This window comes from Cucumis sativus, chromosome 1 (genome assembly GCF_000004075.3).
Source record: "Cucumis sativus cultivar 9930 chromosome 1, Cucumber_9930_V3, whole genome shotgun sequence".
Taxonomy (NCBI): Eukaryota; Viridiplantae; Streptophyta; class Magnoliopsida; order Cucurbitales; family Cucurbitaceae; genus Cucumis; species Cucumis sativus.
In genome coordinates this window covers 6,160,077-6,173,642 of record NC_026655.2, presented here as the reverse complement: position 1 = coordinate 6,173,642, position 13,566 = coordinate 6,160,077, and the positions used below count along the sequence as shown (strand labels likewise).

The window sequence follows — 13,566 nt, the reverse complement described above, 5'->3', positions numbered from 1 at the left end:
AAACATCTCTAAGTAGTTATGTAATAGATAAACTAATAGCAATCTTAATCACAAAACGATAATTTTGTCTTTGCTCTAACTTATTTTAATTAAATAAATCACACACACCACAAAAGATCCATAATGTCTTACATATCCCTATTTTATCAAGAAAATTTTAAACAAGAGAAGAAAAGAAAACGATTAGCAAAGAAATTATTCAATAAAGTCGTCACAGTGTAACTAACAATATTTTTACCGTTTAATTACGAGACTAAAGTGCTATCAAATTTTGAAGGATTAGGATGAGTAGCCACATTAAAGGGAAGTGATTGAAGAACAGTCGTTAGGGAGAGGGCAACAATAATGTTTGAAAGCTAGGAATAAAATTAAGTTAGATGGATGAGACTAATAAAGCAGAAGCCATGCATCTCGTGAACCCTTTAGTTTTCACCGCACCTACTAAGAACACTCTTTCCCCTCAAATCAAAATCCCATCGATTATCCCTCCATTTCTTTTTTCTTTCTTTTTTACCATTCATTCTCTGTTTCTAAAACCATAGATGGGAACTGAAATAGAAAATTTCCCTTTTTAAAAAAAAAAAAAGAAAAGAAACCCACATTCAAAGAAGAAGAGGGGGGGACTTAAAGAGTAAAAATTTGAGGAGTTGAAAGTACAAGAATTGAATGGGGGAGATGAGGAGGAGGAGGGAGGGTAAGATTTTAGATTCAAAAATTGAGGAGGGGTTACGTTCAGCTGAAAGGAAGGGGGACAAAGGATAATAAATGAGAGTTGCAGAAACAAAGAGGCAGCCATTAATATGAGTGGAGCAAGCTCGTGAAGTCAGAAAATGGAGAGCAGCCATTGAGATTTGAGATTTGAGAGATGGCCTTTTTCTTTGGTTAATTCATTCTAATAAATGTTGACTTCATTGTATACCAAAATCTATATTCACTGAAAATGATGGATCTACTGATTGCTCAAATGGAAATATTGGTGTGTGTCTGTAGCTTACACTGCCCATGTGTGTGATGTGTCTTTGGCTTGGCTCTTCTCTCTTCCTTTGCATGATTAATGGTTAACATCATCTTTTTTTTTTCTTTGTTTTGAAAAACTACTAAAAGTTGGACAGTTAGTGCATTCAATACACTGAATGGTAAATTTATGGATGAGTACAAGTATTCATTTGACTTAATTGATTCTCAAAATTTACAGTTCTCTTACTTTTTTGAAATCTACAAGATTTTTTCTATTAAACTAAATCCTTGGCCAGACAAAAAGAATCTTCATCCCTTTCATCCATTTAAGTTGAGGGAGCTTTATAAATAAATAACTAAGGTCCTATTCCGTAAACAGTTTCATTTTCTATTTTTTAAAACTAGATTTGTAAATATTTTTTCCACCTCTAAAACTCTCGTTTTAATATCTACTTTTTGTCCTTTTTAAAAGCTTTTATTTTTGAAATTTGAATAATAATACTTTTGTTCGTATCAACCTAAAATTGATACAAAGTATGATAAGAAAGTGAAGAAAAAATAGTCTTAATTTCAAATTCAAAAATAAAAACAAAATGGTTACAAACGAACTTAATTTAAGGATGTATTTGAATTATTTTGTTTAAATTTGAAAAAAAAAACATTTTAAAAAATTGAAATATTTGATCTTATAAAAATGCATTTTTTTAAAAATGAGATTGAAAAATAAAAAACACTCCAAACCAACATTTGAAGAAATAAGTTTTTAAACAAAATTATATATATAAACAATTATAAAGAGTATTTAAATTTTAAATATATTTTTTAAAAAATATGTTATTGAAAAATACTGTTTTTTCATAGATAATCCAAACAAACTTTAAATCTAAAATTACCAATTAAACATTTAATTAATATGTAATTAACAACTAAGTCAATATTAGGTAAATTATTTACCATTTTTATTAAGTTTTGAAAGCTCCATAAATTGTTGCAAAACTCCCATAATTTCACCAAGTCAGCGAATCAAACACCTGCTAAGTTTCTGTAAACCACAAGAGAGAAATAATAATAATGAAGGAAAAACAAAAAAGCAAATTAAAGAATTTGGATTCATTTCTTTCCCCTTCTCAATCTATGTTTTTCGAGGGGGAAAAGCACAAATTGGAGACTTAAATTAAAATGGAGAGCTAAACTTGGAAACAAATTAATTGAACTTTTTGAGTAAAAGAATTGGGAATGAAGTCTATCTATCATACAAGGCACAAGCCACTCTAAAATAACATTTCACTATAAACTCTCAGTTGAGGGGGTTGATGTAACCAAATATCACACAAGGCACAAAGGATATAAAATAAATGTGCATCCACTCTGGGCAAAACAGGCTCAAAGTAGAAGAAAGGTGGCAGAGAAAATTTGTTGCAAAAGAGAAGAAGAAGAAAAAAAAACTGTCATTTGAGTCCGTATAAATGCGAGCCATCTTTCAGGATAAGGTGTCTAAGTCTTTTGCAGAAGATTGATCGATTTCCTTTCGAGATGCCTCCCAAAGCTGTTGTTCTATTCCAAGCTTTCTCAGCTCTACGAGCCCTCGTTCAACTGCCAAAGGATATGAAACTTTAAGCTATTTTTCATGAAGTTATAAAGAGTTGTGCTTATGGAATATATAAGGTACATTCCAGTAGATATTAACAGCGTAATCTGAGGCTTCCAGACGAACAAATTACATCTTTTTTTTAGATAGAGTACAACTGGCTATATTGATGTGTTATGACCAATACGAAATCGACAAGCAAAGAAAAAAGATGAGAAGAAATTGACTCTAAATTTACAAGGTTCACTAACAATGTGTTGGCTACGTTTGCTTTCGTTATTAAGAGAAATATCATATAATAACGATGTAAAGGTATCGATAGGGTTAGAGGGCTTATATATGGCACGTGTCTAAACCCTAGGCTTAACTAAAACCAGTCCAACGTGATGAGAGCACTTGTTGGTTGAATCCCCAAATGAGATGGTTTTAGAAAGGCTATACTAAGCGTTGCCTTTTTTTCCCCCAAGGATAGGAATTCCACTTCTTGTGTGTGTAAAAGGACAACTCTAGTGTTTTATGAAATTTTATGCAGTTGCAGAAATGTCGGTAATACATCGATAAGGAAGCTAATTTGTATAGATACCATAATAAAAATCGAAAAACCAATAGATTAATTATAATACAAGAATAGAAAAGCTATCCAAAACGCAAAGATATCAAACCGGTAAAAGAAAATATAAACCGTACCATCCACAGCATCATGTGAAGTTGGAGGCTGTCCACTACGACTGATCCAAAACTGGAGCCGCTCATCGGCAACATCCTCATCCACACCATATGCCTTAGCTCTTCTCCAAAAGTATGTAAGCCACGCCTACATAAGTTTTCAAACTCCGTCAATTTTGAAACCAAAACTTGCAAACTCGTACAAACATAATTAAACCAAAAATGCACAACGCTCATTTTTGTAGGGACAAACAATTGCCAGGATGCCAAGATACTGGTAGGTAAAGTAGTTCATAAAAGTTGAACACATCATTTACGTTAATCTAGGATACTTAGAAGGATAATAAATTTAGACTAACGAAATATGAAAATCTTACAGAAAAAAAAAAGAAGAAAAGAAAAGAAAATATGCCATAGGCTGTGAAAGCAAACAATATCAAATGTTAGTTGAAAACAAGTTGAAGATTAGACACTTTTGGGCACCGGAGTTTCCACATTTTTTCACCAAAGAGATAAAGGTCTATTTGGAACACCTTCTAATTTATACACATTTGAGAAAAGATATTTTCAATACAAATGTTACTATATCTTACATCATCAAAATAATTTTAAACGACAAATTTGCTTGGATGCACTGTATTCAGAAATGATTTTGTCAATTTATTACCATATTTTAAGGACTTCCGATTTTTTTTTAACAAGAAAAAATCCTTCTTGGATAATCAATCTCTAAAGTGTTTCTTTGAAATTTTTTTTTTTTTTAAATTAATTCAATTTTTTAACAACTTATTTATTAGGATTTTTCTAAAACCATTTAATAAACTATATTAAACCCACTTTAGATTATTAATTTTTTCAAAGGTGCCAATCAAAAAAATCAATTTTATTTACAAAAGGAACATTATTCTCCAAAGGTATTACAAACACCTAATAATAGTGTAATGTAAAATCACAAAAGGACAAACAAAAGTAGGAGGTTCACATAGCACAAAACTAAATAATCCTCAATTCCTCGTGACCAACAACAACAACAAAGATGAGACAGATGAAACTACCTCCTTAAAAAGAACATCTTCAGCCTCAGCTTCACTTAGTTCTGCAAAGAGAGAAGTTCAATCATGAAATAACTATTAACAGAAACGTGCACTCCTTTTTTTTATCCGATCTTTCTTCTTATTCTAGTTCTTAGGTGTGAGTTGGACAGTAAAACCATCAGCTTCACGAATTATTCTTGTGTGAGGGTGTTTTTAAGTAAAGTGCTTAATAATAAATTGCTTGATGATTCGGTTCTAATATTTTAGATTTTTTGTAATTTAACCAAAAACACTTTTTCAATGATTTCCATAACAAATACTTCCAAAATTGACAATTTACTAAAACGAAAACCGTTGAAAGTAAAAAATAAAAAGTAAATGAGAAATAAAATGTATGTAGGGAGAGATTAGTGAGAGAAAATGTATGCAAAAGAAAGAAAGACAGAAAATAAAAGTGAAAGAAAAAGAGTGAGAGTGCAGAGTAATAAGCAAAATACAGGGTCGCCTATGAAAGATTATAAATAAATTGTCAAGTCAAAACACACCTGACAGAGAGTCTACCTCTCGTTTTAACCCTAAGCATTATACCTACACTTGGAGTAACATTTCGTACATCAACTCTATCAAGATTGATCCATCAAGTCAATGTCAATTGTCTCCTTATACCCTTTTAATTTTATGATTCATCAAGCATATCATGTCCAATACGCTTGGAATCTTTTCCTTCCACCACCAACCATAAAGTAACAAATAGCCTAATACAAAGATCTGGCTGCGCTTTTAATTTTATGATTCATCAAGCATATCATGTCTAATACGTCTAATGAGTGTAGTGCATAAGGTGCAGCAGTCAACTTACCAAAAGCCTCAGAAAACTTCGGATCAGCAGGTACTTTTGAATCTGTGAATAAAAAAACGAAAGAAAATAAGCAACTTTATGTGTACCTTTCCTATTTGATTCAATTAACAAATCATTCAGTTTGTAATAATTGCAAATCAAACTAAAGCTTTAAAATAATTCTCGAGGTTCTGATTCTAAAAGATTTGCTTAGTCAGTGACCAAGGTGACATATAAGTAATTCGTCCATCTAAAGATAGACATAAAAGGTGACCAAACCTCTCATTATTCAAAATAGTAATACATCTTACCAGTTGAGAAAGGTAACAAAAATAATTAATTTTCAAAATATCTAAATAAACTGGAATTGAAATTGTTCAGGAAGTTTGGAAGACAACAGAAACTCTGAACATAAGTGGGAAAAAAACTACCTGATTGATGAACCAAACTCGGACGTCTATGTTGTGCCAATGCAAGCACAGTTGCATCTTCAACCTGTGCAACAATGAAGGATTTTGAGAGAAAGATTAACATAAGGGCATATCAATAGCAAGGATACAGAAGAATGATTCAAGCTGCAGAGAGCTGTTATTTGCATCTAAACTCAGGGAATACAAAAAGAAACAACAGATAGTGTGATTATTATAGCTATTGTAGAGAATACTATGGTTTACACAAAGACGTTACCAGAGGGTATATAAGCAAGAGAGAAATGGAAACAACTACGAATTTAGAAAAAGAGAACCTTTAGAGATGTTAATTCTCTCAATCCCATTTCGACTGAAAGCATACTCTCAATATTTCCTTCCCCAGAGAGATCATTTATGTCCTGGATGAGCTTACTCCTATCTTGATCATTTCGACCTGAAACATTGATGCCCAACATTATTTTTATTAATCAAGTAGTGAGGACTAGATAAACGCATTGCATATAAAACAACAAGAGCCAACATTCGAATCAACCTTCAGGCTCCTCCTTAGCTTTTTGTCCTGCAGAAATTACAACTTCAAACGGCAAAGGAGCTAAAGAAGACCAATACTCATGTTTTGAGATTGCAATATCCGCACATATGCCTGGAAATAAGCAAATCAGTGGAGAGAGACCCAAAAACAAAACACTACAAAAGAAGACAAATTCTTGCAGCATATACAAGCGGTCAAGATGTAAAATTATTAAAAGAAAATCTTGTACTTTAGAGAACACAAATGAAAAATAGGAGGGAAAAAAGACCTAGGGAGATAATAAATATTGGCATTCAAAATCTCTTTGGGAAAGAAAAAAGTCATCCACGTTCTATACAAAATTACTAGAAAGAGAATCAACAATCAATGAACAAGTTCAGGAGAGGAGATAAGAACAAGAGAAGAAAACATCATAAACAGCTTTGCTAATCTTTTTCTAATGTCATGCATACAATTTGTTTCTTATCAAAATAAGAAGTCTCTCAAGTCCCAACTTCCTTAAGGTAAACAAATTTAAGAAACAAATAATCGAAAGGAAAAGAAAAACACTAAATCACTATATCAGACAAAAATTCAAAAATTGTTACAAAAGGCTTAACAAGGATTAGAGAGAGCAAGCCAACAATCCACTTTGATGATTTCACATCCTTCCTCCCACAAATCTCGATTTCCTTAAAAAGTGTGTGGCGATCCTTCATGTCCAGAGTCCCCATAAAGTACCCTTGACCATACTAAACTATAATAATTTATAATCTAGCTTCCTTGTCCAACTGAATACCACAAAGCATAAAAAGGAACATTGTTTTTCACTGCGACATCTAGGACCCATGAAACACTTGAATCCTTGAAACACTGGTACCAATTTTTTCTTTTATAAGAACAATGAAACAAATGACTGAGATTCTCTTCAACTTTCAAACAAGAACTGGATCCAACTTCAGCAAACACCTAGTTTCCAGATAAAAGGATCTTTGTCTGAGTAGAGTTTCAACCTTCCACATACATCAACTACGCCAGAAGATCACTTCTCTGGGTCTGGTATTTAAGTTTCCAAACAGCATATACAGTACAAAGAACTACCCAAAGAACCAGTTGCATCCAACACCCACCATCTTTTATCTTCCTTTTCAGTAACTGAAACGCTCTCAACCAGAATGAAAGATCACAAAATTCACCAACAGCTGCCTCTTTTCCTAATCTTCTTACCAATACTTTCCATGATTTTGAATTTGCTTCCTTACGTCAAAAGTAGAACCTTTTTTTTCTTATGTTTTTAATTGATTATTTATTTTGTAAGAAACGATAACCACTTCATTGCAAAAAGAAACCAACCAGCAACCTGATATAGGAAGGGACAAGGTACCCCCTCCAAAAACCAAAAGGGTTTACAAGAACACCTTAACACTCTACCAAGGGCTTTTTGAATTTCCTTTTTACTTTATTTTTGTAAACTTCATAATATACAGAATTTTAATGTTGCCAACCATCATCCCAGCCCAATAAGCAAAGAACCTAAACAACTCAAGTATGTTATGAGCCATTTATACTGTAGAAAGTGTTTCTTACCATATTGAACAGCTAAGCCCCAGTAGCGAGCAAGCCAACACCTCTTTAAAACAACCTCCTCCTGGAAAAAGAAAGATAAACTATGAATATGATTGAAAGAGAATTTCACAGCAAAAGACAACTGAACGTAGATATTGCTTCTTTAGCTAAACACTAACCATCTCTTCCTGTGTCAAAACCATTCTCTGTGTCATTACACGAAGAGCCTTTGCTTCAGACTCTGCTTCTCGTAGTTGTTCTGTAGCTGCCACTGACTCCTCTTTTAAGTTCTGATAAAATAATTACAATGTCATACATCTGAAACCAGGACGAAGATTGAAAACACTCAACAAGTTATGTAAACAGAGGTAGTGATTTCGACCTCAATTTCTGAACGAAGGGCAGCAAGTTCTTCGTTTCTACTATCCTTGGTTGGTTGTGCAGCTTTGAGTGCAGCCTGTACAAAGAATAGCAGACAGGATTAAAAACAAAAAAACAAGGACGACTTGGCCCATTTCCTAGAAATAGGATTAATGTTGTGAAGGCCTCCAATATATAAATGACTTGATTCCTTAAAACCTATTCTACATGCTGTATGCAGTTATGACCTCAACATACCTCTCTTTGACGCAGGGCTGCTTCTTTCCTACAAATAAATAGTGTGAAACAATAAGACAGAAATTTTCATAAAGAACGGAAAACGCAGAAGGATGCAAACATACCTGCTCAATAATTTAGCTTCTAAGGACACACCCTCTCCGAGAGTAGCCACCTATTAAAGTATTAATAGGAAAACAATAAATAAATATTAGTCAGCAAATTCCAGAAAGGGATGTGAAAATCTTGCAACGAATGCAAAAGTTAATTCAATGAGCTGGCTACCTATGCAGAAGTTCAAAAAAAAAAAAAACTAGCCGACCAACATCTCATCTCAAGATACATGCAGTCAAGCATAATGGAAAAGAGGACAGTCTAAAAACCATTATTACCTACACCCAACATCTTCTATTGAAGCACTAGGATTTAATAATTTTTCACTTTGACTTATTATCAAAATAAAAAAAAATCAACAGGTCAATACCTGTTTCTCTAGCATTCTAGCTCTAGCCTCCGCCTCTTCTCGTTTTTCTTCTGCTAGTCGAAGCTGTTGAACAAACTCGAGTGTAAATATCAACTGAACATGATATTGAGGGAACTGATATTCAAATTCATGAGCTTTCTTGAAATGGTAAGCAGACCTTTTCAAGTATATTCTCGTTCTCTTCTTGTAGCATATCAAGCTGCAAAAAGATCCAAGTCAGATTGGGAGCATTTGACTTGACAGTTACGGTGCGGCTCCATAGATCAAAAGACAAAGTAAATACAATGAGGAAAAAGCTTCCTCCAATGCAATGGAGTAGCGATCTTTCTAGTGCAAGACGGAGAAATTGATTTCTACATTTATAATGCCATACCTCATCACGCAGTGCCGATGCTTCCCGCTGATCTCCGGCATCTTTAGATTTGGCCTGTCCAATATCTGATGCAAACCTGGAATAAAAAATTGGAACCGAGTAAATGAGAAAACACACTGCCTCATCACGTTGTCAAAAGCTTCCCGCTGATAGCTAGTTCCTTGAACTAAACAAGAAAGTTGTGCTGCCGTATTTTTCATAACTATAAGCTCCATTATTCACATGTATTTGAAAAAAGGAAACAAGGTTCTATTTAATAATAACCTTCTATCTCCAATCCTATTAGAAGGAGGTTCAATTGGAGGTATGGAGACTGAAGTTTTAAGTGGTTGTTTACTCGGTGGAACGTTCGGGTTCACACGCACGGACATCGATGGTCTACCAGTTGATGTGGATCGAACTTGAGGAACAATCTCTACGATATTCCGACCTAACTAATCAAAACACCAGAAATTCCAATCACCTTCTCGTTAGATAGTATACCACATGCTAATGCTTAAACAATTAAAACCGCCGGAAATGCTCCGCCTGGAATTGATCACAAACTCTACTGTATCCTAGAACAATCCACAACAAGCCAAGCTACTAGTGCACAGATCTTATAAAACATGATAAGAAAAAAAAGAAAAATAGAGACTAGAAAAGCTCAATTCAACTACCAATCCAGAACGACATAGACAATATATCATGAGAATTGACATCAACCAGACACCTAATTAAATCAGACGAGTCAAAAATACTCGAAATTACCGCGGGGGATGGAGATCTGTTAATCCTTGGACCCGAAATCGTATGAAATGAATTGGTATTATTACTACTGACAACAGTTGGATAAGAGGAGTGAGTACGGGGAGGAGGTGGAGCACCGAATCGAAAGTTGAGATCATCGTCTTCATCCTCGTCATCCGGTTCATGCGTGTTGGCCATGACCAGAGCCAAACGTTCAGCAGCCTTCTTGGCGGCAACATTCTGAGCGCGCTTGATGGTGGAAGAAGCAGCCAATCGAGACTGAGGATGAGCCGGGGACATGACCGGAGAAGAAGATCCGGTGCTGCTGGAGCCGCCACTCCATTGCCTGGCGTAGACAGGACTAGCAGGTCTCCTCCGATCCATTTCCGTTTACGGAAATAATGAGAAGTGATTGTACCGCAGTTCCGAAATTTTATCGGGGCTAGATTTTCTCGAGAAAAAGCAACAAATAAAAAGAAAGAAAGAGGAGGTTCTAAGAGAAAGAATCGGTGTTGACAAAATAGGTCGTGCAAAGAAATATAGAACAACGTCGTTTGATTCAGATTCCCGATTTCGTGGCGTATAATCAATCATGGAATTTCTAAATAACTATGCTCAATATGATCATTATTATATTCACAATTTTTTTTAGTACATTTTTGCAACATTATAAGCTGTTCAAATATATGAGAAGGATTCTAATTAGGAAATCATTAAATGTCACATTTTAAGTTATAAAACTTTCTCTTTCTCTTCCTTTATTTTAATTAATTGAAGTTTGACATTGTCGTGTTTAGGTGTATAGTAGACCTCGTGTATTTAAATCACAAGTAAAGCAACTTGTTATCTATTCTAAACAAATAAAATTCAACTTATTTAAAATAAATAATTAGGACTCTTTGCTTTTTCTCTTTAATTTCTGTTTGTTTTGCTTTTTAAAAACAGATCCATATAACATTGCTAAAATCATGGAACCAAACGAAATGCGAGAGGTGACATTTTTATTTTTCTAAAAGTTCCACGGTCTACCTTCGCTCGCAAGTTCGCATATATACATCTTGATCTTACCTCGGGCTAGTATTTTGTGGGCCGGCCCGCCAGGGAGTTCGCAGTAGCATCCAAGCCCAAGTTCTTGATTTTGGGCTCGACTTCTCCAGATTGATGTAACTAGGCCCACATTACTGGATATTTCTGGTTAACCCAAATTATTGGTTTAAACATCAATTAGATTCAAAAAAATATCGTAATAAAAAATTATAAATATAACAAAATTGATAAAAGAGTCTATCATGCTACAGTAATATTTACATTTGATTATGATTCTCAAAATAATTGCTATCTATTAAAATTATTTCAATGGTTAACTCAAACAATAATAGTTGTTATATATAGTTAATAATTAAATGAGATCACTTTTAACAATTCCATAACTATGAATTTTTAAACAATATTAGCAACTATTTTCTATATTATTTTCATGCAAATGTGAAACCCTCTCGGAATAACTAAATGACTTAGAACATAAAAGGGATATTCGATATGGGTATGGTTTTTATTAGATAGAATATGAACTCTAAAAAGATATCTACAATGGTACGATGTTATCTACCTTAAATGCAAGCAAAATTCCAAAACTCAAATAGTAATAATTTTTTCAAGTCTCATCCATAAACAATTTAAACTTTATGTTTGTAGTAAGAGTAGAAAGGTGAAGATTATTTTTCAAATATAACAAATCAAATTATTTATAAATAAAGCAAAAGAGTACCGTCTATTTACTGCGAATCGTGATAGACAAAGAAAGACTAGAGTATGATATGTATATGTGTATAGGATAGGTAGATAGAGTGTGATATTAATTATATTTGAAAACGATTTATTCATTTAAAAAAGAAATGAAATAGTTGTTTTGACCGTGGTCTTGATATGAATGAATACAGAGATGAATGTGTACGTAAATTGGGCGGTGCATATTAAGTGGAAGGTACGAAAGAAAAGTGGAGATTGATTAAAAGGAAATGGGGGGAGTGAGATGGGATTGGATTTTACATGGAAGTTTGAGAGATCGTATCTTCGTAAAAGATACTCTCTCTAGTCTGTGTGTTTGTAAGTTTTAGTAAGCAACAACAAAAGCTGATTATTGGCTGTGCATGTGTTTATAACAATAGTGCTTTCACTATTCAAATATTGATTCCCGTATGTGACAAAGTTAATAATTTAATCTCTCTAACACATAAAGTTGAGAAGCTTTGATTTGATTACTCTCAAACATTAATTAATATGAAGGTGTGGGAGTACAAAAATGGGCAGAAATAACTTTGACAATGAAAACAAACACGTACAAATATATTTCAATAATTTTAGTGCCGGAAATGGCACACATAACACGTATCTATGCCACCACTACCTAATAATGTCTTACATTCACTACAAAAATGGAGATCTATACTATATATGTCCTACATTTTTTCTTTTACCATTCATTTCAACAACTTTCAATCTTTTTCATTCATAAATCCAATCTTTTACTATATAAAACAATTTTAATATTCAATGGGCTATAATAAAATCCTTCTATAGTCATCTTAATTTTAGTTTGATTTTTCTTTTAAATTTAAAAAGATTTATTGTATTTGTTTCTTCAACCCATCTTTTCATCTTCTCCATGTAAATATTTGAGTTACTAATCAAATTGTAAAAACAAAATCGAGTTTTTCAAAACCATTAACAATCATTTTGGTTTTTAATTTTTTATAGATTGTAGTAATCTACATGCGTTAACTGTAGTACTCTATGTCTCGAGTGCAATTATTAGAAAATTGGTGGGTGGAAGAGTAATTATATAATCAGTGAGTGATCACTAATTTGTAGAAAAACGAAGAGCAGTACGGGTTGGAAGACATTTTCAACCCAACCCATATTTTCATGTTGGTTGGGTTGGCAACTCAAATAATCGAGATTAATTTTTCAATCAAACTCGTAAAATATAAGATTTGGGTCGGGACGGGTTGAGTTGTCAGATTGTATTGTTTTTTTTTTCATTCTCAACTCAATGATCGTTTAACTTTCTACATTAAAACGTTCGTTTACTTCTTACACGATCGGCTAACTTTCTATGCGATCATTTAGCTTTCTACACGATAGTTTAACAAAATACTTATAACTTTACTTTTATTAAAGGAAAATTGTCAAAAGTAGCAAATTTGACAAAATATTTACAAGTTATAGCAACATTTCATATTCTATCGATAACAAACATTCGATAGTCAGTAATATCTTTTATAAGCGGTATTGGTAGAATCTAAAAAATTTGCTATATCTTCTAAATGTTTTAATTTATTTTGTTATTTTTAGAAATGTCTCTTTATTAAATGAATAATATATATATTAATTCAAAATGAGTTGAGTTGAACTAAAATTTTCAACAAACACAACTCATATTTTAAACTAAACCAACACGATCATATAATATGAATTTGGTAGTCCATATTGTCAAGCTATTCAAGTTGGACTTACACATTTAAAAGGTACAAATAATAACTCTGGATTTCCATATTGTTTTAACTACGTTCCAAACGTTGAACGAACTATTATAGTCCACTTGATTCACTTCAAGTTAGATATCGAAACACCCGTGCTAGATTTTTTGCACGCATCCCACCCTAAGGGCATTAATTAAATCGTATAAGGCTATAGTTTGTATAGGCTTTTTGTTACCGTGTGACTTATGCAAAAGGGAGATAGTACATATAGCCTAATATAGCTTTGACCCTATAGGACCATAAAGTTAAA

At 33.1% G+C, this 13,566-nt stretch overlaps 1 protein-coding gene across 2 annotated transcripts; it reads right to left on the bottom strand.

Annotated features, from left to right (window-relative positions):
• Positions 1-2,137: 2,137 nt before the first annotated feature.
• Positions 2,138-10,371, bottom strand: LOC101221393 (coiled-coil domain-containing protein SCD2). Of its 2 annotated transcripts, none has more exons than XM_004145096.3 (17): positions 9,796-10,371; positions 9,310-9,479; positions 9,046-9,121; positions 8,830-8,871; positions 8,673-8,735; positions 8,314-8,363; positions 8,210-8,237; positions 7,974-8,048; positions 7,771-7,881; positions 7,613-7,673; positions 6,047-6,157; positions 5,829-5,947; positions 5,515-5,578; positions 5,105-5,146; positions 4,267-4,307; positions 3,233-3,359; positions 2,138-2,550 (listed from the first exon to the last, which is right to left on the bottom strand). In XM_004145096.3, exons 1-17 carry the CDS (start codon positions 10,156-10,158, stop codon positions 2,438-2,440), a joined length of 1,656 nt encoding a protein of 551 aa, XP_004145144.1. In that variant the 5' UTR covers positions 10,159-10,371; the 3' UTR covers positions 2,138-2,437. The 2 variants fall into 2 exon arrangements, with proteins under 2 accessions (XP_004145144.1, XP_011652277.1); XM_011653975.2 differs by having other exon boundaries at positions 9,310-9,475; positions 9,796-9,938.
• Positions 10,372-13,566: the final 3,195 nt, after the last annotated feature.